The 23543-nt window shown below is 45.8% G+C and overlaps 1 protein-coding gene across 1 annotated transcript; it reads left to right on the top strand.

Annotated features, from left to right (window-relative positions):
* Nucleotides 1–4779: 4779 nt before the first annotated feature.
* LOC140213344 (uncharacterized) lies at nt 4780–22204 on the top strand. The gene is made up of 4 exons (XM_072284596.1): nt 4780–4859; nt 12106–12236; nt 21098–21423; nt 21902–22204. Exons 1-4 carry the CDS (start codon nt 4780–4782, stop codon nt 22202–22204), a joined length of 840 nt encoding a protein of 279 aa, XP_072140697.1.
* Nucleotides 22205–23543: the final 1339 nt, after the last annotated feature.

The following is a 23543-nucleotide window of genomic DNA, read 5'->3' as shown; positions in this document are numbered from 1 at the left end:
CGCGAGGTAGTTCTACCGCTGGTTCATCTTCAGCTTGCTATCTCGAAAAGATGATCTTCTCTGCGGAGGTCTCCTCAAGGAAAAATGTCACCCACATGTTGGAGTCCGCTGTCGGCTGCGCCAAAATAATGTAGCGTTCCTAGTTAAAGGACACAATAGACGGAAAGTATTGCTATGGAACTGGCGTCCATCTTGTCTGACATTTTATTCTAATTTCCCCTTCTCTTCTCCTGAACCCAGGTTTCTGTGCTTCTTCATCTTCTATTCGAAGGCTTATACCGCTTCACCGCTTACATTTGCACCATCTCAAGCTGGTAAATATCATTTTTTCGGAATGGCCACCGTAAAACCGACGCGAACTCTAATTTCAATCTAATAAAATATGTATGCAAGAAGTATAAGCTTACTAGGAGTACCTGTAAGGTTCCGTCTCAGAAAGCACAGCTTGGAAAATGATGAAGAACAAATGACTGAAGTACGCGCTGCCCATGTTAAATCGCTTGCTAATGGGGTCCCTGAGTATTTATGATGTGTGTCCTCCATAACAGAATGATTTAGTAGGCTTTAAAAAAAAGGAGAAACTTGTTCTTGATGTGAATTTCGCAACATGACAGTTTTATCTAGGTTAAGTTGTATATTACATTTACCGCACCATTGTTGAACGGCTAATAGCGATTTTTGTAAGATGCAATGATCATTCTGTTCGTTTATGGTCCTAAAAAGAATGCAGTTATCTGCGAAAATCCTGACAGAAACTTTTTCGGTAAGAGCAGCAGGCCTAATACGGACAAGACCTGACGTAACTGGGAGGGTTTCAGATTTGCAACCATTAACATGTGCGTACTGTGCCCTGTGTTTTAAATAAGCATTAATCCAAAGCAAGTGGCGACGCGCCAATTCTTTCCACTTTATAAATAAGTTTACTGCGGAGAACTGTGTCAAATGCCTTGCGGAAATCTAAATAAGTGCATCTATCTTGCCTGATTTATCAAGCACACCTGAACCATCATTAACTGTCCTAACTGCGTCACAGTGGACATTTATTTCCGGAAGCCATGTTGCACAGGGGATAAAATGTAAGATAGGAGTTTAGATAGCCAGAGACTATGTGTTCAAGCAACTTGCCACAAGAGGAAGTCATTGAAATTCCAGCTTTTATGATGAATTGAACACCGTTCACAGAAATAGTTGGTACCTCACTAGGACTTTCAATTGGAATTCCAGCAGTGGTTGCCCACTTCTTAAGGAACACGCTTAGAAAATACAAGTTAGAACCATGCGTGATGATGGTGCAGTCGGTTACAAAGTTATTATTAATTTGAATTTTGGCCAACTGATAATTTCGTTGCCTAGAAAATTCAAAAATTTTGTGAGATCATTTCTGACAAATTCGGGGGGCGTCGGACAAAAAATAATGAGACTTTGCTGTATTTGACTTTCGGACAAGTTCAGATTTTAATACGTGGAACAGTTGAAGGCAAGGTATTTTTTTACTTAAATCGCTTCATTTTACGTTTCATTTAATAATTTGGCGATTTATCTTAGGATGGTGACGATATATACGAATCTTTCTATCCTTTTTCGTTGGTGAGTTACACCGTTATAAAGGCGATAGTTTAATTTTCTGAAATATTACGATTTTTTAAAACAATGTCTATAGAAACAGTTGTCAGCCGGAATCAAAATTCCGCTTTCAACAGTCACTAGATTCTACCTCTTCCTTTTGAATGCAACAAACCTGATGAATTTTGGTGTAATAATTGCCGGCAAAAAAGGATTTCTGTTTTTTTTTTCATGTATATAGATAGCAGTGCAGGAGCTAAAGCTTCCCAGTCCTGGGCTTTTTTTGAAATGCAGTGTAGTTCAGGCTTACCGATGAAGAAATTACCTTGGCTCGAGTGGGCCCCGTCAAAATCCGTGACGTCGCAGCGCATCCGTGAGGGAACTTCAAGGCAGTGTGGCCACCCGGTAATTGTTTCTCTGTAAAGAAGGACTACGGCGCATTGTGTCAAATACCCAAACACTTATCGAGCTTCGACGCGCCAGAACAGCCGCAATACGGGAAGACAGTTTGGAATCTGTGAAGAGACAATGAGGTGACATTTTCTCCACTAATAATCAGCTTTTGCCCTCAGGGAACAAATCTTAGAGTTTAAAACTCTGTATAGTTTGCAGCTTTAAAATCGACAAAATATCTTTAGTGTCTCTAAAAAGAACCTTTTTGACTGTCAGCGAACATTAATTTACGAATGGGTTAACAGGCCCCTGACAGGCCCTATATTATTTTTCCTACCTTGCCTCCGTATGCCCAGTGGTGCTTCCCATTGTGGCGTTATGGTCACTTCCGCGGGTTTTGGCTTCGCATTGACTTGTTTTTCCCATCCCATGATCTGTTTTCCTTGAGTCGTGCTTTTCAACGGGGATCGCAGTCGAATTCGTGCTTCATTGATTATGTCCAGTATGGGTGGAACGAAACGCGGAAGGTAGAACAATATTTGAAAAGATATTGGAACCAAGCACACCATTGACATCTACACGGATGCTGCAATCACAAACGACATAGCAAGCATGTCCTGGGTTAGCACATCTGCACCCCAACACAGTGGCTATCACACATGTCAGCTTCCTGGGGGTGCAACCTCACAAACTGAGCCCTTAGCTATATGGGGAGCGGTCAACACCATTCCCATTGACATGAGAGACATTGTAAAGCAGAGTGTTGGAAATAATTATCGGATCCTTACTGACTCGTACGAAGCGGTGACCCAGTTAACGGTGCCTACGACAGATGATGCTGTGACCAACGACACCAGAAAAAACCTCAAGAGAACACAGGACATTGGGAAAGATATCGAAATCCTATGGACACCGGGGAACACCGGCACGGATGAGGGAAACTTCCCACACTCTATTTCGACCAAAACCCCGTGGACCAATATCCATACCTAAAGATATTGGGCCAAATGCTTTCGTAGACGAGCACTTATGCATTGCATTCGCACTAAAATAAAAGCAGACAGTAAACGGAGGCTATAAGGAGCTACACCAGTACATGTGTTTGACGAGAAGGGCGAGCTTACCCGCACAGAAGAGGTTTTTTTTTTGATAAGGTTGTGGTGAACGCTGCATACACAGCACATATACTTGATAAATGGCACCAACCCAGAGAAGCTACGATTTTGAACACTTATACCCGATGCACACATTTCCAGGAGTCATACAGGGCAGACTTGCAACACCTCATTTGGAGCTGTGCAGCTTTCTCACAAGGGAGATCCAACATTCAACATTTACTACACGGAGACATTAGAGCACTAGGGATTGGAATGCAAACTAACCGAGAAACACAGAAAGCCATTGCGACATATGGCGAAGTTGCTTGTTTCAAGTAGTGTAGAAGGGGTCGACGAGCCCATGCGAGAGCGGCGGAACTGAACGTGCACCTGAGTCTGCGTAGAGCGGAAGATCGAAGACTGAGATGAAGATGTGCTTCAGCCAACAATCGGAGAACGCACATTCCTTTCCCTCCTAATCCCAAACAGTGGCCTAGAGCTGTCCCCTTCTTTAAAATATGGACTTCATTCATTCATTCCTATCTTGTTGATCATCTTTCTTTGCCCACTTCGGGTGTAGGATGATCTATAGGGCGACCCCTCGGTTTACTTCCCTGTCTTTCCTTCATCGTTTCTCTCTCTTTTCACTGCGATGCAGTCGTCATCGTTCCGTTGTCTGCCCATTGTCGTCATTCCGTCGTCGTCATGCGTGGGATTCGCATGTTCGAAAGCGACAGGTTTTGATTGAGCGAAACGTTTCTCTATAAAATTGTGCCCGTCTGTTAGGTCGTGTGCTCTCAATACTTGCAATTGGTCGCTAAACAAAAACAGCGTTTCTCGAAGAATCCAATGAAGGCTTTGTTTAAACCGATTCCCATGCACCATCTCGCGGGTCCATATATATTTATAGCCTAATGACTCGTCGTATTATAACAAGAGCCATGACCGTGTGACTCGAAGCACTCTGCTCGGCTCTGGCCAGGTGGTGGGTCTCAATTCTAGACCTAGATTACGTGTACGGGGTGTGTGATGGTAGCGCACCCACAAAGCCGTTGCCGGAATTTGAAACCGCTAGCCGGTGGGATGACGGTGTGCATCCTCGGCCTCGTAAGTGACCGAGGTCCAAGTGCGCTGTCGCTGGTCAGACATGCTTGGCAGAATGCCGAGTACGGCTCAGCTTCAACCCAGCCCTGCTGTTAGAATGACAGTTGAGTGTCCGCCATGGTGACGCGATGGATTGGGGTTGATGTCCCGCTGTCAACTTTTGTTTAATGCGATACCTTTTCTTTATAGATTTGGTTCCGGAGTAAAAGAAATAGTCTGATTCAGGTTCAGTTTTCATTCGCGCAGAAATGACGCTTTCCTTCTTTTCTTGTTTTTTTTTTTATAGGCGAATGCCTTAGATGGTTCACGCGTCAAGAAATTCGATCTCCAGCGGTCTGGCAATAAAATTCAGGTGAACCAACTTGGAGATATGGGCATACCGGCCATTTCTCCTAGTTGGATTCCAATTCACATTGTGAAGGTCGAGAGTCGAACTCACGACCTTTGGCGACACTGTGGCCAGCTTCCTTGTCACTGAGCTTGTGCGTCGACGCAAAACGATTCCCGCCGTTTGTTACTCGTTCTCAAAATAAAGCACGTGGTGTGCCAGATATGTTGACTCCCTAGCAGTGCATTCAGTACGCGGACAACGGGTGCACAAGCGGTTAATTAGTATAACAGTATGGGTGCCCAGAAGCCGTCGACAGTGGATAAGGAGGAGGACTTGCCTGACGCTGGACTAAGGCACCCGCAGTTCGCTGGGTGGGGCCGGACCTAGGGGGGGTTGGGTTTCGAGTTTAAGACGCCTATTTTGCTGGAACACGATTCCCTGTTCACCCAAAGCTGCCATGTTTTTAGCATGAACATACTTTGTACACACTAATCTTCAAGCGAGCTTTGAACCGAAGTAGTGGTAAATTTTGGTAATAAACCATAAGTCGCCAAACGCCGTTCAAGAAAGATTTCAACTGCAAGTTTAGTGGACAGTATTCATTCTTCACATCCTTATGAGTGCGTGCAGTGTGCTTTAGTGCCTCAGCGGATATCATCATCATCATCATCATCATCATCATTTATTTTCCTTAAGGACCCCTGTCGGGGTATTACATAAGGGGGGGTTACAGAAGATAAGGATAGGAACAAAGATATGGTTACAATTTCTTACAAGACTCAGCGTGTGGATTCGCATTAAAACAAACAAACAACAACAACAAAAAAGCCAAGAGGCACACTGAATAGAATGTAAAAGCAAATCAGCAGAACAGTCACAATGTGAGACGGCAATCGCAAAAGAATGAAGGCGCAGTACGGTCATTATAAGGTTAGGGTTTAAGGTGATCAGTAAGCAGCTGCTTGAAGATAATGGGGTTGCGCTCATTGACAACTCTATCTGCTAAATCGTTCCACTCTGTAATGGCGCTAGGCAAAACGATTGATTAAAGGAAAATGTTGAACCATGCAAGAGCTGGATGCTGCAAGAGTTAAAAAGGCGACGAGATGTACGGGTTGGTGGGATTAGAAGCCTTCCATTCAGTTCGGGGAAGTTATAATAAAGTCGCTGGAAAAGGCACAGTTTCGCAATTTTCCGACGCAACACCAATGGTTCGAGTCCTAGAGATGATTTAATCGCACTGACACTTTCTTCACGGCTGTACCTGGAAGTGATGAATCTAGCGGCACAATTTTGTATTGATTCTAACATATTAATTAAGTAAGCTTGGTGCGGGCTCCAAATAGCTGAGGCGTATTCAAGTTTACTTCGAATAAAAGTTTCATAAGCTAGTTTTCTTGTGGATCAGGGGCACAGCGCAAGGGTACGTCTGACGTAACCAAGTGATTTATTAGTGTCGGTAGCCAATTTTGTTATATGGTCGGACCAGGTCAACTTGCTATTAATAGTAATACCGAGATAACGATACGACTCAACGGTGGATAAGGCTGTCCAGTTTAAAAAGTACGAGTGATTCTTGTTAGAGTGCTTACGGGATACCTGCATAACTTTACATTTGGAGATGTTAAGTTTCATTAAAGAGTTGGAACACCAGGTTTCTAACGAATGTAAGTCTTTTTGGAGCGTTGCATGGTCGGCTGGGTCTGTAATGCGACCGTAGATTACGCAGTCATCTGCAAAAAGTCGGATATTGGATGATATGCCGTTGGGAAGGTCGTTTATGAAGATGAGAAAGAGTAGGGGACCGAGGACGGACCCCTGTGGTACTCCGGAGATGACGCTAGCAGTGGTTGAGCAATGATTGCCGATAGCTGTGTACTGGAATCGGTTAGTAAGAAAGCAACGGATCCATGACAGTGCGAGAGGGTCGAGACCGAGGCATGAAAGTTTGGCCAAAAGCCGCTGATGGGGAACACAGTCAAATGGTTTGGCGAAGTCTAGATATATGACATCAGTTTGAAGTCATGAGTCTAAATTCAGGCGAAGTTCAGTAATAAATTCAAAAAGCTGTGTATCGCATGACAAACCCGGCCGGAAACCGTGCTGATTGTGAAAAAAGAAGGAATGATGGCCGAGATGACATGCTATTTGCGAATATATTATATGTTCTAGGAGTTTACAGGGAACACTCGTTAGGGAAATGGGGCGATAGTTGGAAGGATCAGAGTGACTGCCTGACTTATATACCGGTACCACTTTACTAATCTTCCAGTCATTTGGAATTGAACTATCACTAATGGAGTGGGTAAAAAATATTTGTAATATTAGGCTGGAAATTGCTTTCGTACCTTTTAGTATCTTTGCAGTGATGTTATCTGGCCCGGGGGCACTAGAAATCTTTAGGTTATCAGCAAGGTTCATAATGCCTTGAGAAGTAATTGTAATGGGAAACATGAGGGGAAAACTGTGGCTGGGCAAATCAAAGTCCTTCAGTGCAGGCTCACGAGTGAAAACAGAAGGAAAATATGAGTTCATTACGTCTGACCGCTGATCAAGCAGCACGTTTCAACCGTCAGGATAAGTCAAGGAAAGCTTATTGGAGCTATTGTTTGGTTTCAGAATATTCCAAAATCTTTTCGGGTTGACACGTATGATGTTAGGGAAATCGTGGTGGAAGAACTTCTTTTTGGATTGTCTCAAAGTGCTACTGTATTTGCGCAGGCATTTGAAGTACTTGTCCCACTTTGAAAAAGATTTTGAGTGTTTCGCGTCACGAAACAGACGTTTTTTCCTTCCCGACAGCCTCCGAAGTGTGTTAGAAAACCAGGGTTTTCCTAAATCACCGCGAATGCGAACGAGAGGTACATGTCTCTCATCAAGCCATAATAATTTATTCCTAAATAACAACCAGTTTTCATCTAGTGTACGAGAAGGAGCAGTCTCACGAAAAAAAATTGAAAAAGTGTTCAGTTCAGTGTTAATTTTGCTAAAATCTGCTTTGCTGTAGTCCCTAATGTATTTGGTCGAGGGCTGTCTGAAAGGAACTGGGATGCAAAGATTAGTAGTGAATTGTGGTCGCTTAGACCAGCTACGGATGATAGCGATGTTATTATATTGGGGTAAGAAACAAGGACAAGGTCTAGAATGTTCTCCCCACGGGTTGCTATATTAACCGTCTGAGTAAAGTTGAATGTAAGGATTGTGTCAAGAAAATCTTCGGATTGCCGGTTATGTGCGTCTAGATTTGCCCAGTTAATGTCCGGAAATTTAAAATCGCCACAGGGCATAAAATTCGCAGACGGGAAGCGTGAGTAAAGATTTGCTAGTAAGAATTTTGTTCATGGTTGAAAGAAACATCACAGTCAGGAGCGCGATAACAAGCATTATACACAGTCATACTTGACGAAAGTGATATATTTACACACAAAATTTCATGTTGACAGTTCAATTTGGTGACATATGAAAAAACAGTTTCTTTCACAAAAATCAAAATGCCGCCTCCGCTGCGCCCCAACCTGTCAAGCCTGTGAACAGCGTATGTTTGGCTATCACTTAGTAGCTCGTGGTCAGCAATATTTGGATGCAACCAAGATTCCGTAAGTATAGCAAGGTCAGTATTGTTGTCTTTCAAGGTAGATTCTAGGGCGTCTTTCTTAGGCAGGTAACTACGCATGTTTGCGAGCAAGACCGACATATTCTGATAAACGGGGACAGTAATCGAGGCGAGGCAGGTCTGGGGGGCAAAAGAGGGACGCGCATGCCTGGAGAGACGCAGTGACCGCTGTGCCCTCAGTTCAACTATACAATCAGATTCAGCGTTGTACGTGAATTGTTTGCCCTCAAGCAGCAGCTTGTCAAAGCGAAGTTTAAATGATCTGCCGCTTTGTGGTCCATGAAGATAAAGTTTCCTTCGCGCCTGTCGAACTGTGGCTGAGTAGCCCTCGCGAATCGAAAAATTCGTGCCCTTGAGCTTAGAAACCACTGCAAGAATTCTTGATTTTTCTTTAAATCTTGCATATTTTACAATAATAGGCCTAGTTTTGTCTTGCTGGTAACGACCAAGTCGGTCTGCACGCGCTAAGTCGTCTGTACTAACCGATAAACCGAGTTGTTCGGAGCAGAATGATACTATTTTTGTCTGAGACTCAAGCCAAGTCTCACCCTTTGCGTCTTGAGTTCCACAAAAAAGTAAGCTTGAACGACGCAGGCGATTTTCTGCAGCATCGCATTTTTCGGGAAGAACTTTGATTTCAGTGGAAAGTTTTGCAAGGCTACCATTCACGTCCGCCTTTAAACCTATTTCGTTTGACTGAGTCGACTGGACAGTCTTCTCCAGGGCATCAACGCGAGCAGAAAGGCTGGTCACGAGGGTCTCGATGCTATTGTGTGATGCTCGGATTAGAGAAAGTTCGGACAGAACAGAGCTTTGTGATGTTTCTATGCGAGATATGGCCTTTGCAATAGTTTCAATGGACGGCGGTGAAACGTCATTTGGTCCTGGGTTTAATTCTACGTCGCCCGACAGCAACAAGAGCAGAGTAATTGTGTTAGCATTGATATATAGAGATAACATTTCGCACAACAACCCACAAAATTTCCAATAACACAAGGGGGGCACAACACCGCAAGAAAACAGCGATTTCCGGAGCGGACACAAGCCGCGTTCGGAAGGTAACTGACCTGCGTCAAGAAGGGGATTTTTGTGACCACTGTCGTTGCGGTGGCGTGCCCCAACTGGCCCCAGTCCGGTGGTGCAATATGTAGTTGATGCGGCTGTCCCTCGTGCATAGTTGCTCGATGTTGCCAGACGAAAAATCGGACTGTGGCAAGGAACGGCCTGTGTGAGGTGAGTTGCGAAGAATCGTTCAGGGCCATGGGTAACATCTGGGCGGGTGCGCTTTGGTGATAAGCCAGAAACGTGTTGTGGCCGTGGACGCTCAGCCGAAGCGACAATACGAACCACAGGACGAGAACCTCCGTCAAGAAGGGGATTTTTGTGACCACTGTCGTTGCGGTGGCGTGCCCCAACTGGCCCCAGTCCGGTGGTGCAATATGTAGTCGATGCGGCTGCCCCTCGTGCATAGTTGCTCGATGTTGCCAGACGAAAAACCGGACTGTGGCAAGGAACGGCCTGTGTGAGGTGACTTGCGAAAAATCGTTCAGGGCCATGGGTAACATCTGGGCGGGTGCGCTTTGGTGATATGCCAGAAACGTGTTGTTGCTGTGGAAGCTCAGCCGAAGCGACAATACGAACCACAGGACGAGAACCTGCGTCAAGAAGGGGATTTTTCTGACCACTGTCGTTGCGGTGGCGTACCCCATACCGAAGGGGTAGGAACGAATCGTTGATGCCGACATATGAACATTCCGTTTGTGGCGTCTTTTTGTGGCAAGTAAACGCCGTAATGTAAGTGCGACAGACACGACACGTGAAATAAATATTTATGGGTATCGCTGCCCTATTCTCGCGTCGGATATTAAGGAATTAGGGAAAAGTTGGGGGATGCAAACCACGGTATGCGCAAAAAAATGGTAGGCGACCCTAATCTTTGACTTAGGTGTCCCGTAGTGGCACTCGCACCTCGCGCTGGTGTTCTTAAGGTCAACTTTAGGCGACCACAACACAAGAACCGAACTCGGATGCAACTGTTTACCATTAATCAATTAGCCGGCTAAATATCACGCCACCTTCTTATGTGTCATTAGTGACTACGGACGTAATTGCTTTCGCTTTCTACTTCCGGATTTCCAGGAGTTTCGCCAGAGAATTTAGCTCACGTGGGGGGTCTCTAAAGCTTATCATTCTGTGCTTTGGTGTGCGGTAGTGTGGGACTTCTAATTGACTCTAATTATAACATATACGTGAGTAACTCAACCTGTAGCTAACCTTATGCTCTGATATCACATCTATAAGGAAACCGATGAATTTTCTACATTACTGTTTTTTTTCTGATTTATTTTGAATTTCCTCCCGGTCGCCTCAGGAGGTGAACCGGAAGCGCTGCGCAAGAAACAAAAGTGTCCCTCGGTGCTCGTGCCACTAAAAGCGCAGAGAGGTACAGAGAAGGATGCAAGCAACACGCGGCGCTTGGTGCACTCGAACATGCTTGGTTGCGGTACGAATTTCCCAAACTCCCTATTTCTGTGAGCACCAAGCGATCAGAATTACCACACAATTTTCATCTACGCCTTCTCTTACATCGTCGGTGTCGTTTAAACTCGCAATTCGTGTGGAATAAACAATTTTTGTTATACGGACACTCAAGGAGCACCACTGAAATTGTTGTCCACGAGGCAGCTACATCGCCGCCAATTTCCAGTGAGATAAGCAGCGACAACATCGCCACCTTCAGAGGGCACAGCGGCATCCCAACGTACGCCACAATGGACTCTCCCCTTTTTGTTGAATAGGTCACGCTGTGGACTATCGACAGCTGCGAGCTAGCAGATAATGCGTCGTGCTACGCCTCGTGCATCAATCCGTACGACGTAAGACACGTACGAGGTATGAACGTTGCCCCCATTTTCGTACGAAGATTTAGGGTTGGTTTTGCTTGCGTCGGGCTTGAGTGGAGGTCATACAGCAGTGTTCAGTTGGTTTAATTGTGACTATATCATTGTAAGGATTGACTTAGTTTAACTTTATGATGGCCCGGTGAAAACCAAATTAGCCACGTAGACTAGAAAAATGGTATTTTGGAGCGCGCTTTATTGTTTTGCGTTCCATAACTTGCAAACTTGAAATGCACATTCTGAAACTGCGGAACTATAGCGTGCATCCAGCTTCCACGATACTAAAAGACAAGTTCGCCGTCAGTAACTGCCGAACTTGTCAGCAACAAGTGTAAATTCTTTGCATTGTCTCTGTGCGAATGGAGCAAGAGGAGGCCTGGACGTAATGAAGGTGTTGAAGCTGGCTTCCTAACAAAGCATCGCAAGGTGATTTAATTCAAACGGCGAGGTAAGGAGACAAGTCAGGGCGCTACATGAATGTATGACAGGAGACGACATTGCACGTAGGTGAAGCCCTCGGCATTTGTACGATAAGGACACAGGACGCTGTTCTCTGTGGAGGAAACAAGTTATTTGTATATCACGGGGTTGCATGAAGTATACTAGACGGCATACGATGAAAATCGTAGACGAGATCACGTGATGGCGAATCATGTCACGCTTGTACGTCGTAGCATTAATTACATAAAAAACTAATCCTTTAGGGAAACATGCTTAACTCATGTTACGATCGTATATTCAGTGAAACGTGTAGCGCACTCTTTTCTCACGCATGGCGCAATGCGCACGTAAAGTCGCCGTATATGCATGTATTGGACACACGCTCAATTTAAAAATGACGTAGATCTGTTGACGCGACAACACAACTGCAAGAATTGTAAACGTTCCCAAGTTTCTAAGTCCATGGCGCATCCCTTCCCTGCCAGCCCGGCTGAAAAGATAGGTTCTCATCTGAGAAAGCTATGCAAGACCTACCAATATACGGCTAGGCGACTTGACATGGCGACCTACGTATATATATATATATATATATATATATATATATATATATATATATATATATAAATTGGTGGTAATTCTGTCCAACGACGTGCGCGCCGCCAGTCTGCACGGTGGCCGCCAGGTGGACGCGCACTTCTTGCAGGGTGTGCTCAACAAGACCGCGGAGGGTAACATGGAGCAGGCCTCCACCATGGTCCTCGGCTACGTCTCCGACGACCTCACAGGCGCCACGGGTGAGCACACTGCGCGAGGCTTTTGTTGCCACTAAGAGTGCGAATATACAGGAATGGTTCTGGACGGTCGCTGCATGCCTCTTTGTGACCACGGATTTAATGTCCAGGCGGCATCGCCGATTTTGAGCGCGACTATTCGCTGACACTCTCGGCGCTCGCAGATGCATGCACGAACAGCGGTCTTTCGGGTGGTAAAGCAATGCAAAAACTGCACTATATATGAGGGGGTAACTTTGGGCCAGTTGGTCCGACATGTTTAAAGAAGAAGAGAACCGCAACCTCAGACGGGACATAAAACGAGGAAGTGGACAGGACGAGCTGCACCACACGTCCTGTGCGTAAAAGAATAGCATCTGAATAGAAGCATTACATATTACCCCATCCTAGTATTGCTTTATGAAAAGGCTATAGGTGCCACTGACATAGATGTATAGAAACTCTATCGCGATCGTACCGGCTTGGCATGCTAATATATTCGCGAGGAGGACGAATCAGACCAGCTGCATGATGCTATATTATACTGTATGCATGGATACGTTTATGTACGTATGATGCATGAGTATGCATGAGTATTCATGATGACGACGCGAATAGCTTTCGAGTATTTAAGGTAGGGGTGTCTGAACCTTCGAAATTTCGAATATGAATCAAATAGTGCTTTTTATTCGGCTCGACCGTATTCGATTCGAATATTCGAATCGAATACTATTCGAAGTTGTTGAACCTTCTTCTTTTTTCATTTTTGTCTTCGAATAGACGACACATTGCTGTATTCTACATGAAAAAAGGTCACATGAAAACAGTGACTATTTCGATCGATGGACCTTCCAGTAGAGCCGCAGTTTTTGCGGAGACACACGAGTTACTATTCAATGCTTCCAGTCATTCATCTAACAACGTCTCGCCTTAAGAGGCACCTCGCGTTTAATAATAATAATAACTTCTTTATTCCAATCAGTGATGGAGGAGACTGCGGGTAAAATTCGCTTTAGAGGCAAGCGACTTGACTAGCGTCCGCAGCCTCCTTTACAAGGCAAGCAGCGATTGAACAGGAGATATATACATACATAGCCATTGAATACAGGTGAAATATGCGCAAAAACTAAACTCAAAAACCTAAATTACCTAAAAAACGTTCTTCAATTATTTAAGAAAGATTGAGTGAGAAAATGTTCACGTAAAACTCGTACATCAGTTATACAAATATAAAGACTTGATTTCAGAAACAAATATAAAAGTGTTGGTAGTGTGTATGATATCTTTTGTGTAGAATATTTGGCACTCGGAGTGATTACCTTGAACTGTTCCCTACACCTTGCGATGTAAGAATGTGTGCTCCTGGTGAGATTAGATAATTCATGAGGAAACTTTAAAGTCTCTTTTACCTCCCGTTTTAAAGCGTCACGTAAATTTTAATTATAAAGCTTAAACACTGGTATTATATTTGCTTTCCGAAATAAGTCTCATGTGTGGGCATCGTAAGGGCGGTTAAATTGTTCTGGCAAAAATTTTTTCCGAAGCATATGTGTCTTATCTAGATTCGTACGTGATGTGGTACCCAACACGAGCAGAGAGTAATCAAGTGTAGAAAAAAAATAGGGTGTTATAAACAAGAACCTTGGTTCTGTAAGGTAAAATAGGTCTCAGCCGCACCATCATGCCAACTACACGAGATAATTTGCCAAGTATTGATTCTAGGTGCATGTCCCAAAGCATATTTTGTGTGAAAATAACTCTAAGTATTTTAAAACTATCTAAAATTTCTACGTTTACGTCGTTATAAACAAGGTTGATGGACCTGATTATTTGCTTAGATTTGGGCCTAAACATTATTGCTTTTGTTTTGTTTATATTGATTTGTAAACAGTTTTGTTCTTACCATACATGAAGAATGTTCAGAGCAGTGTTAGCTTTATTCTCAAGGCTGTACACTCTTAGGCAAAGTTACACCCTTTGGCTTGCCCCTTCTGCCACACAACAATAATCGTTATCTGCCTTGATATGTTTCCTTTTTTTAACGCTGCGAGCCCGAAACTTTCCAGTAACGAACGGCACGCGCGTTATCAGAAGGGGCACTCCAAAGGGTGTAAACTGTACTATGCTGATAACGCGCTCGCCGTTCGTTACTGGAAAGTACCGGGCTCGCAGCGTTAAAGAAAGGAAACGCATCAAGGCAGATAACGATTATTGTTGTGTGGCAGAAGGGGCAAGCCAAAGGGTGTAACTTTGCCTAAGAGTGTATAGAGTCAGGTGATGAAAAAAATATGCTGGCATCGTCTGCGTACATTAAGTATTTCGCATCTTTATAAGTCATCTATACATACAATAAACAGGAACGGGCCAAGAATACTACCCTGAGGAACGCCTCTGGTGATATGTTTCAAATTTGAGCGGCTATTGTTTATTTCAACATATTGATAGCAATTATCAAGAAAAGATTTTATAAGGCTTCCACAGTGCCCACAGTGCCCCCCCCCCCCCCCCCTTACCGGGATGGTGTTCATGTGCAAAACTTGACGGACTGAAGTCATGACCATTTGGGTCGCCGGAGGAAGAAAGTATAAGTGCGTGATCAGCATTATTTTATTCTTATGTTCAGCACACAGCAATAAGGATAGGCGCTACAACATGGACGGCAGTGCAGGCAAGCGAAGTCGTCGATTAATGAACCAGGCTGTCAGTGACAGCCCTTAAATACCATTTAGGAAACGATGTTAACGATCGAGGACAACTGAAATTGTTTCGTTATATCGCTACTTCTGAGTACCGCATAGTTTATGATCGGGCATTAACATCTGACGCTCAATGTGAATCGGAGCATCGAGAACGTTGCCTAAAAAAAATTAAATTATGGGGTTTTACGTGCCGAAACCACTTTCTGATTATGAGGCACGCCGTAGTGGAGGACTCCGGAAATTTCGACCACCTGGGGTTCTTTAACGTGCACCTAAATCTAAGTACACGGGTGTTTTCGCATTTCGCCCCCATCGAAATGCGGCCGCCGTGGCTGGGAAGCGATCCCGCGACCTCGTGCTCAGCAGCCCAACACCATAGCCACTGAGCAACCACGGCGGGTGAGAACGTTGCTTCATGTGGTTGTAGTGGGGTGCACGTGATATTATTAAACCAATTTTAAAAGTATAGGTGCTAGAGAATTTCCCGGTGATGCATGAGCGCCGCATCTTTTGTGGAGCGAAGCCGCTGAGAGAATTTACGCGTATGACATTGCAGGAAAGAGGACCCACCCTTTGTAACGACGCAAAGGAAAAGATAGAGAGAAAGACTCGGGGGCAGGAAATGCAGCAGCGCTCAAAAATTTGGGCAACCGTATTTACGATATACATACACTAAAATAAGAATTCCAAGAACGCAAGCGACCGAGGGAATAAATCATCACTTCAATCGTTGTACAGCGTCTCAGTGGGCTTTCATTGGGTCACCCTGCATGCGTATGAGTAACTTTAGTATCATCTGGCAATCTTAAGAAACTTACGAGATTTTTAAGACAGTGCAGTATACAAGGATGGTAAGTTTTCAGGATAGCTACTATACAGGCATGATATCAGATATTGTGTGGCAATGGTGAACTCTAATACTTTCTCTTACTTCATTGCCTGTTTGCTTCATATATATCTAAAACCGCATGAGCGGCTTTACAGGACATTGATATGTTTTGCGCAAAACTTTATTACGAAACAGCTTTAAGCGCGAGGGTACGGGTCCCCCTAGTTGGCATGTGCCTTTTGCTTGCTGCTGATGTTCTGATTGGCCGGGCTGGGGTACGCGTCAGAAAGAGAAAGGTGAGCCCAGGTAATCAGCACTTCAGCAGCAGACGAAATGGACTTGGCCAGAGTAGGTAGACGCTTACAGAATACCCTTCAACCCCCCCCCCCCCCCCCGGCTTCGCCTTCTCTCAAAGATCAGTACGTCCCGTCGGTCCTCCATGACTAACGAGCGCTAGTGTTGGGACGCCTCTTTCTCGAACAGCGTGGTGCTGTGGGCGGGCTGCAGGCTTCCGGTAGACCATGGCAACCCTGCAGGCTGTGACAAGACGATTTGTAGTGCGAAACTTCCAGTGTTTTTTCAATGGTTTGTGAATGATTAGTTGAAGAGAATGAATGAATTTAACAAGTGCATTGCGGGTCCCCAAAAGTAGGCCCGCTAAAATTGTAGGCGTGATCTTGCTCACGCCAACGTCACGTGACATGCACTGAGTCTGGTCGGGGATAGGCGGCAGATCCCTTCTCCCAGGTGAGTTTGCACGGGCTTGTCTGCTCTGGCGGCAACCCGCGAGTCTTGCTTGGTTCGCGGAAAGCGTTCTCCCCTAGAGTTGTACATGTCGTAGAAAGGTTTCACCCCTTGGTCTTACACACAAAGGGGCCTATCATCACTGCGGGGCACTACAAAAACCGCAACCACACGAGACAACCATAGCAAATTAGGAATCTATGCTCCGTTTCAGTTGAGCAGGGTTTTTCGAGCATCGTTTTTTCCCAGGTGCTACACGCCAACCGGAACATCGGCCAGGAGTTGGTTATTGCCGTAGCCGTAATATGCCCGCGTAGCAAATATCCGGCATATCACCCTTTGTCGACTGTAGTGACGAATGCAGAACCAAAACCAAGGTTCTTTCCTTCCTTTAAAGTCCAGAGATCGTGTTTTCACAGAATCCTCACTTCTTTTTCGCTTCCGCGTTCACCTTTTGTATTGTTTCTTACATTCCAGTCGCTTTCTGCGTTTATCTACAAGTCTAGTCATGTGGATTGTCATAAAAGGTTATGCGTTGATAACATGCCTTAAATTACGAAGTAACTTATGCACATGCACGTCGATTCGTGTACTCATCGCATACTTATGTACAAATACGTGAAATACTTCATGAAATTTTACCGCATTCGTCGTGCCCCGGTGCTTCGACTTTAGTGAGGACTGCAGCAGTGACCCCATACTACGGCCGCAGAATGATATTGCGTACCAGTGACCTCTTCTGCAAACCGTGTCAACGATAAATATCACACACCACTGGACTTGCACCCGTCTGGACATTCCGAAAAACATGCCAGCTCTTCAAGGGCGTTTTGGATTGTAGTGAATAAGCAGGATACGAGTGGTGTTAGAACGGTTTTGACCAATGCTTCTATGCGTTCCTGCTTCGGCTGCATTTCGCGAGTTCCGCGGCACATTTCATTGTCCGATTTAGGATAGGGTGTTTCGATTTCGGCACTATCTATTCTAAGTTACCGCTTGTACGCCATTGCGAGTGTTTCTCATTGTGCGCAGTCAGTGTACACAGGCTGAGCGGAGATTCCGCGTACCCATTCTGTCAAAAAACCTTGAAGATGGTTAATGATTGATTCATTCATGGTGTTTGACCTCCCGCTGGTATACATGTATACGAAAAGTTATAAGGTATGATTAATGCTTGCGATGGGGCTAGTTGGATTTCCCTGCCGCTCTTTCTTTCCCTATAAATCTGTCAATTGAAGCTCTTCATCGTCTGCACTCGTGTTCGGCTTTTGTTTCGACCTTAACCCGGTAGCGCTGAATTCTAATTATGAGGGATGGATGACGCAGTGGAAGCCTGCGGATTGAATTTGGCCTCCTGATATTGTTCATTTTCAGCACACCTACTTTAAGCACATTTGCATTTCGTTCCCATCGAAAAGCGGCCGCCACGCATGACTGGCAATCGAACCCGCGACCTCGTGCTGATGCAGCGGAACGCCACTGACTAACCTCGAAGAGTTCGAAGATAGTCATTAGTAAACGCCTTCATCTAAAAGGTAACATCGGAGGGCTCTCGCGCCGGTTGGTTCCGCAAATATTGTTGCCGAACCAACCGGGTGGTAGTCTTTTTTTAATTCAAGATCAAACAGAACCTGAGCTGGTTATACCAGCCAATAACTAAGGGCATTGAGCCAGAAGTGAACATTTATAAAAAGATAAAAAAAGATAAAAAATGAACAAATGCGTTATTTTTCGCGAATGGAAAGTCAACCTCAAGTTACTATTTTTTCACTCCGGAACCGAGCCTATAAAATAAATGGTATCGCTTTAAACAAAAAAAGGAAAAAAAAAGAATGGTTGACAGTGGGACATCAACACCAATCCGTCACGTCGCGACAGTTGGTCACCAAACTGCCGCTCTGGGCTGGGTTGAAGCTGAGCCATGGATACTCGGCATTTTGCCAAGCACGTCTGACCAGCGACAGCGCACCTGGATCCCGGTCACTTACAAGGCCGAGGATGCACACCGTCATCCCACCGGCTAGTGGGTTCAAATTCCGGCAACGGCCTTGTGGGTGCGCTACCATCACACACCCCCTACACCTAATCTTGCTCTAGAATACAGACCCACCACCTAGCCAGAGCCGAGCAGAGTGCTTCGAGTCACACGGCTGCGGCCCTGGTTATTCTACGGCGAGTCATTGGGCTATAAGTATATGTGGTAACTGCGCGGTGTGCATGGGAATGGATGGATGGAAAAAACTTTATTTTAAATCTCATGAAGTTTTAACGCGTCGCTCAGCAAAAACATGTCCCTCTCGAACATGCGAATACCACGCATGGCGACGAAGGAAGGCACGACGAGAATGGACCGACGACGGAACGATGACGATGGCATGGCAGCGAAAAGAGAGAGAAACGAAGAAGGAAAGGCAAACAAGAAGGTGCCCGATATAGTATTCTACGCTCACAGAAGGAGTGGGGGAACGGCAATGAAAAAAAATCACCGACCATTACGACGCTCCCTAATGCGAACTTTCAGCGCAGCTCTGTAGGTATTTTCATTTCGCGGTATGTTGGCAGGAGCGGAGAATCTGTCTCGTGTGGCACGATCGAAACTGAGCGAAGTGGGGAGCGTATGCCTCGCTAATCGGGAGATTGCGAGAGGCAGCGCGTGAGTGACGCGTGGGTGCCATGCACAGCTGCCGCCGCAGATAGGCATCCGTTCACGCAGCGCTTCGTTTGCGCACAGACGACGCGCGCTACTCTGGCGCCATATCACAGCCATCGTCGCCGCACAGCCCGTCTTGCGTGACCCTATGCTTTCCGTTTCGCGCTTTTGTGCCACCAATGATGAGAGCAGCGCTTCGTCGCAAATTAGTCGTACCGGTTTTACCGGCGCCAACACCCAAGGGCGCGTCTCGTTGAGACCAACTCGTAGCGGCTCACCATCGCCCCTTGATGGGCCCGTCATACGCACTGGTACCACATAACCCCTATATCCTGTCCTCAGCAGACGCCGCGGCTGGAGCTTAGCCCTCCCCAGCACTCTAAAAACTAGAAAGGGTATCGCAGGAGTGAAACGGCCGATTTACTCTTGAAAGCGTTGTTTTACTCCCGCAAAATGTCGAGTAGAATGAAATGGTTGTTCCCTCTGTCACTAAGGAGAGAGTGAAATGTGCTTTCCACTCATCCTTCGGAGAGAGAGTAGAATGCGCGTTCTACTCTTGCGGCAATAGAGAACAAAACATAGCGTAATCTTCTGCTTCAACTGTAGGTGGCTGGCCCCCAAAATGGCGATGTATCACTCATGCACGCTGAGCAAGGAACACGTCGTTTTGCTTCCAAGAGAACAGGCCGCCGCAGTTCAAAGGAACGCGTAGCGAGCGCTCTACTTTTTCACTCGGAGTTGCTCCACCGCGCGCGCGCGCTCAGGATCGCGGAACAAGAGAGCACCGGAGAAAGGTGATCCGTCCATCGAGCCATCCAAGGCCATCCAAGGCCATCCAAGGGAGATCGTATGTCAGCCACCTCCCGTCGCCGCGAAAACACGACAGTCGTTTGTCATGCCTTGGATATAACAAATCCTCCACGGTAAGTGAATTCTAACTTAGGTGCACATTCTCCGTATATGACATGCTATCGCCAGGAAGTCTTCGCTGCGCTTAGCCGACGCGATTGGCAAAGAACTAGGCGTACGCGCTGTGTCTCTCGATGTCAATCGAAAAAGCCAGTCGTCGCGATAACTGCATGTGCTTTTATAACTTTGCCGTTATCTGTAAGGGCTTTGAAAATCGCAAACGCTGCCAGAACTATGGTATGTTCAATAAGACGCCAGGGGAGAGGACGCTTAAAATGGTATGCGGAGCGTGATTAGCGTGCGTTTTGTGTGTTTGAATTTATTCAATTTGGCAGTCTACTGTGTACGGAACGCCGTTGAAATAAGGAATCACATAACAGAAGGCGTCATTTCGCTGGCAGCATGCTTTTGTTATAAATAAGTCGCGCTCTTGACGGTGTCTCGCCCAGGGGGAATCTGCGACCACTGAAGTTACGTGCAGCATCAGTGCTAGTTAGAAACGTTGCCGCAGGCATTCAGCTGCATGCTGCAAGAGGTAAATTGGGCGCGTTATCTTGAACTTACTGAAAACGCATGAGGAATCAATGTTTTATGCTGAACAAAGTATAAACCCCATATAAGTGATCTTGCGCGCGGCAGCTACAAGAGACGCGATGGAGATGGCTGTCGCGTTCGCTCGTCGCCTACAAGTACTCCGTGCGAGCGACGATTTTGAGCGACACCTCCCCGGTGTTGCCGGTATGAGGGCTGCATTCGCGCGTGATGCGTGCTTTAGTATTTTACGTTGATGTATATTACTAGAAAAAGTAGCATAAAATATTTCCGGCCGTCTTGTAGTAGGTTCTTATCATTGCACGTATAAAAAATTTAATCATTTGCTCGTTCCGCGCGACAATCGGTAGCATACATAGTTTTCACGTGACGTCACACCGTCGTCTGCAAGCACTCGTCCGCCATGTTGGAGTACTGTAACCGATGCGTGCTAATGTTTCTGCGGTCTTTCAGCGTTGATTTTGCAATTTGCGAACTACCGCGTACCAAATGACTGCGACAGGCAGTCGGAAGGAATTCTGCGCTTCATATTTGGCCGAGCTAGTGGGTCTGACGCGTGCTCGCTACGAAGCAAAAGTAATCATATGTGACGGCATTGATCCGTACGCGTTATGTACCGGGACCGACACGACGACGGACGTCGGCTTGCTGCCGGTTACGACGCATGCTGACATTGTAAATTATTTGGTGCTTTCGACGAGCCACGTATCGCCTACTGAAATGAAAGCGTACAAGTCTCTCGAGGCTCACAACTACTTCACAAGTGGCCGGGTGAGCGGAGTGACAGCACTGCTGCTACCGTCCAAGCGCGTCATCGTGTTGAGCGAGGTAAGGCTGCAATCATTTTAAATATATACTTATAAATCCGTACCGCTGGAATAACTGTTAACAGGGTACCCACTTGTGTGAACTAGTTTCTTAGCTGTTTATTGCGGCACCGTGCACTTCTCACTGCCACAAGTGCTTGACGCTGCTGGGCATTGTTTACGACGCAAAATTCTTTATTTCGCTGTTCGCTTACCTAAATACGGCCTTGCGAGAGTCTGGTTAAATGCAGGCGTAAAAAGTAGAGCCCACTGCTGCAGCAGTTCATTCCTTTTTGCGCTATTAAAACCAGAGTTACTACGGCATAGTGGGCAGCAAGGTGCCAGACGGAGCTTAAAATGGAAATTCTCGCTGTTCCAATAATCGGGTAAAGCTAAAGGCAAATATATACACGGGCTCAGTGTACACATTTTAAGAAGCACAGCAAATAAATGCTTGCATTTAGTCATTCCTAAGCGTAAATGAATCCATTCTACTACAGGTCGGCCACTCCCAGCGCTTGCGAGAAGCTCCACTGAAATCTTGGATACTGGTTGACAGCGACGGAAGCATACCCACAGCACACTGTACCTGCATGGCTGGTCCAGGTGAAGCCTGTTCTCATATTAGTGCAACACTTTTCGCAATGGAGACAGCGGTGCGCATCAGAGAGTCCAAGACGTGTACACAAAAGACTAATGTTTGGCTCCCCGCACATTGCTCTTGCACAGAGTACAAGAGACTCAAAGACATTTACTTCGCATCATCGAAAAAAAAAGAAAAGAATCATGGATGCCATTCCTGAGAGACCATTTGACAAACAACAAGTTGGTACACAGCCATCAGCTTTGCCACCTCCAACAGTGGAAGAGCTTGGAACACTTTATTCGACCATTGATGATGGAGGAGTCCCACCATCAATATTTATGATCCTGCCAGAGTACAGTGACAGATTTGTACCACCCAAAAGCAGTGAGCCTCCCAACCTCCGACAGCTGTCACGTCACAAAGCACAGTCTAAGAACCTGCCAGAGCTCCTCTCTCGTGTCAAAAACATGCTCCCTCAACTGGCCATCGCCGAAGAAATGGTGCGTCACGTAGAAGAGGTGACAAGGCAGCAATCGAAGTGTCCAGCGTGGTTTAAATATCGTGCTGGACGGATCACAGCTTCCGTGATGAAAAGCGTACGTGGTACCACTATAACTCAGCCCTCAGCGAGCTTGCTGAAAAGGATATGCTATGCCGAACTGCAGCAGTTTTCAACAGCAGCCACACGGTGGGGTATTGATCATGAAGCAGATGCAATTGCAGAATATGCAGCTGAGATGAAAAAACACCACTCTAATTTCCAGCCCAACAAGACGGGCGTTTTCTTGAGCACTAAGTATCCGTACCTATCAGCCAGTCCCGACAGTTCGGTAACATGCACATGCTGTGGGAGGGCACTCGTCGAAGTTAAGTGTCCGCATTCAGCAGCTCATACCACAGTAGAGCAAGTAGCTGTAAACAATGCTGACTTCTGCCTCGAAGTAGTGAGTGGGAAGCTGCACCTGAAGCACGGCCACAACTATGATTGCCAAATTCAAACACAGTTGGCAGTGTGCGATCTTCCGTACTGTGATTTCGTGGTATGGACCCCACTATCGATGCATGTCGAGAGAATACAGCGGGAAAATATTTTTTTCGAGAACATCAATGCAACAGCTTCCAATGTTTTTACTAAGGCAATCTTGCCTGAGCTGTTTGCAGGATATTTCACAAAAAAGAAGAGCATGAATTCTTCAGCTAGAGCAGGTACATTTTGCTATTGTCAAGGACCAGAGCAAGGAAGAATGCTTGCATGCGATGGCAAAAACTGTAAATACGGCTGGTTCCACTACAGCTGCATTGGAATAAAGCGGGCACCCAAGCAAAAGCAGTGGATTTGCGACGATTGCGGAAGCTCGAACAGCAGCGAACAGTGATTTACTCGCAGTAGCCAAAATCCTGCTCTTCACTTGTGCAGAACATACCCCTGCAGGACTGTCATTTTTGTTATGTGTATAGGACTTGCGTGGTTTGCAAGGTGCATAATTTCCTTAACCGTGCCTTATGCTTGAGTAAAACTATCTTATACACAGTGCACACTCTAGTCAAAAGAAATG

This window comes from Dermacentor andersoni, chromosome 9, assembly GCF_023375885.2.
Source record: "Dermacentor andersoni chromosome 9, qqDerAnde1_hic_scaffold, whole genome shotgun sequence".
In the NCBI taxonomy this organism is placed as follows: Eukaryota; Metazoa; Arthropoda; class Arachnida; order Ixodida; family Ixodidae; genus Dermacentor; species Dermacentor andersoni.
This window is presented reverse-complemented; position numbering and strand designations above follow the sequence as displayed.

Bases quoted from the DNA above. Each gene is read 5' to 3' on its own strand.
- LOC140213344 (XM_072284596.1), top strand. From the start codon at position 4,780: ATGGGTGCCCAGAAGCCGTCGACAGTGGATAAGGAGGAGGACTTGCCT. The intron at 4,860-12,105 runs GTGGGGCCGGAC...GCGCGCCGCCAG, and splicing joins AGGCACCCGCAGTTCGCTGG to TCTGCACGGTGGCCGCCAGG. The intron at 21,424-21,901 runs GTAAGGCTGCAA...ATTCTACTACAG, and splicing joins GCGTCATCGTGTTGAGCGAG to GTCGGCCACTCCCAGCGCTT.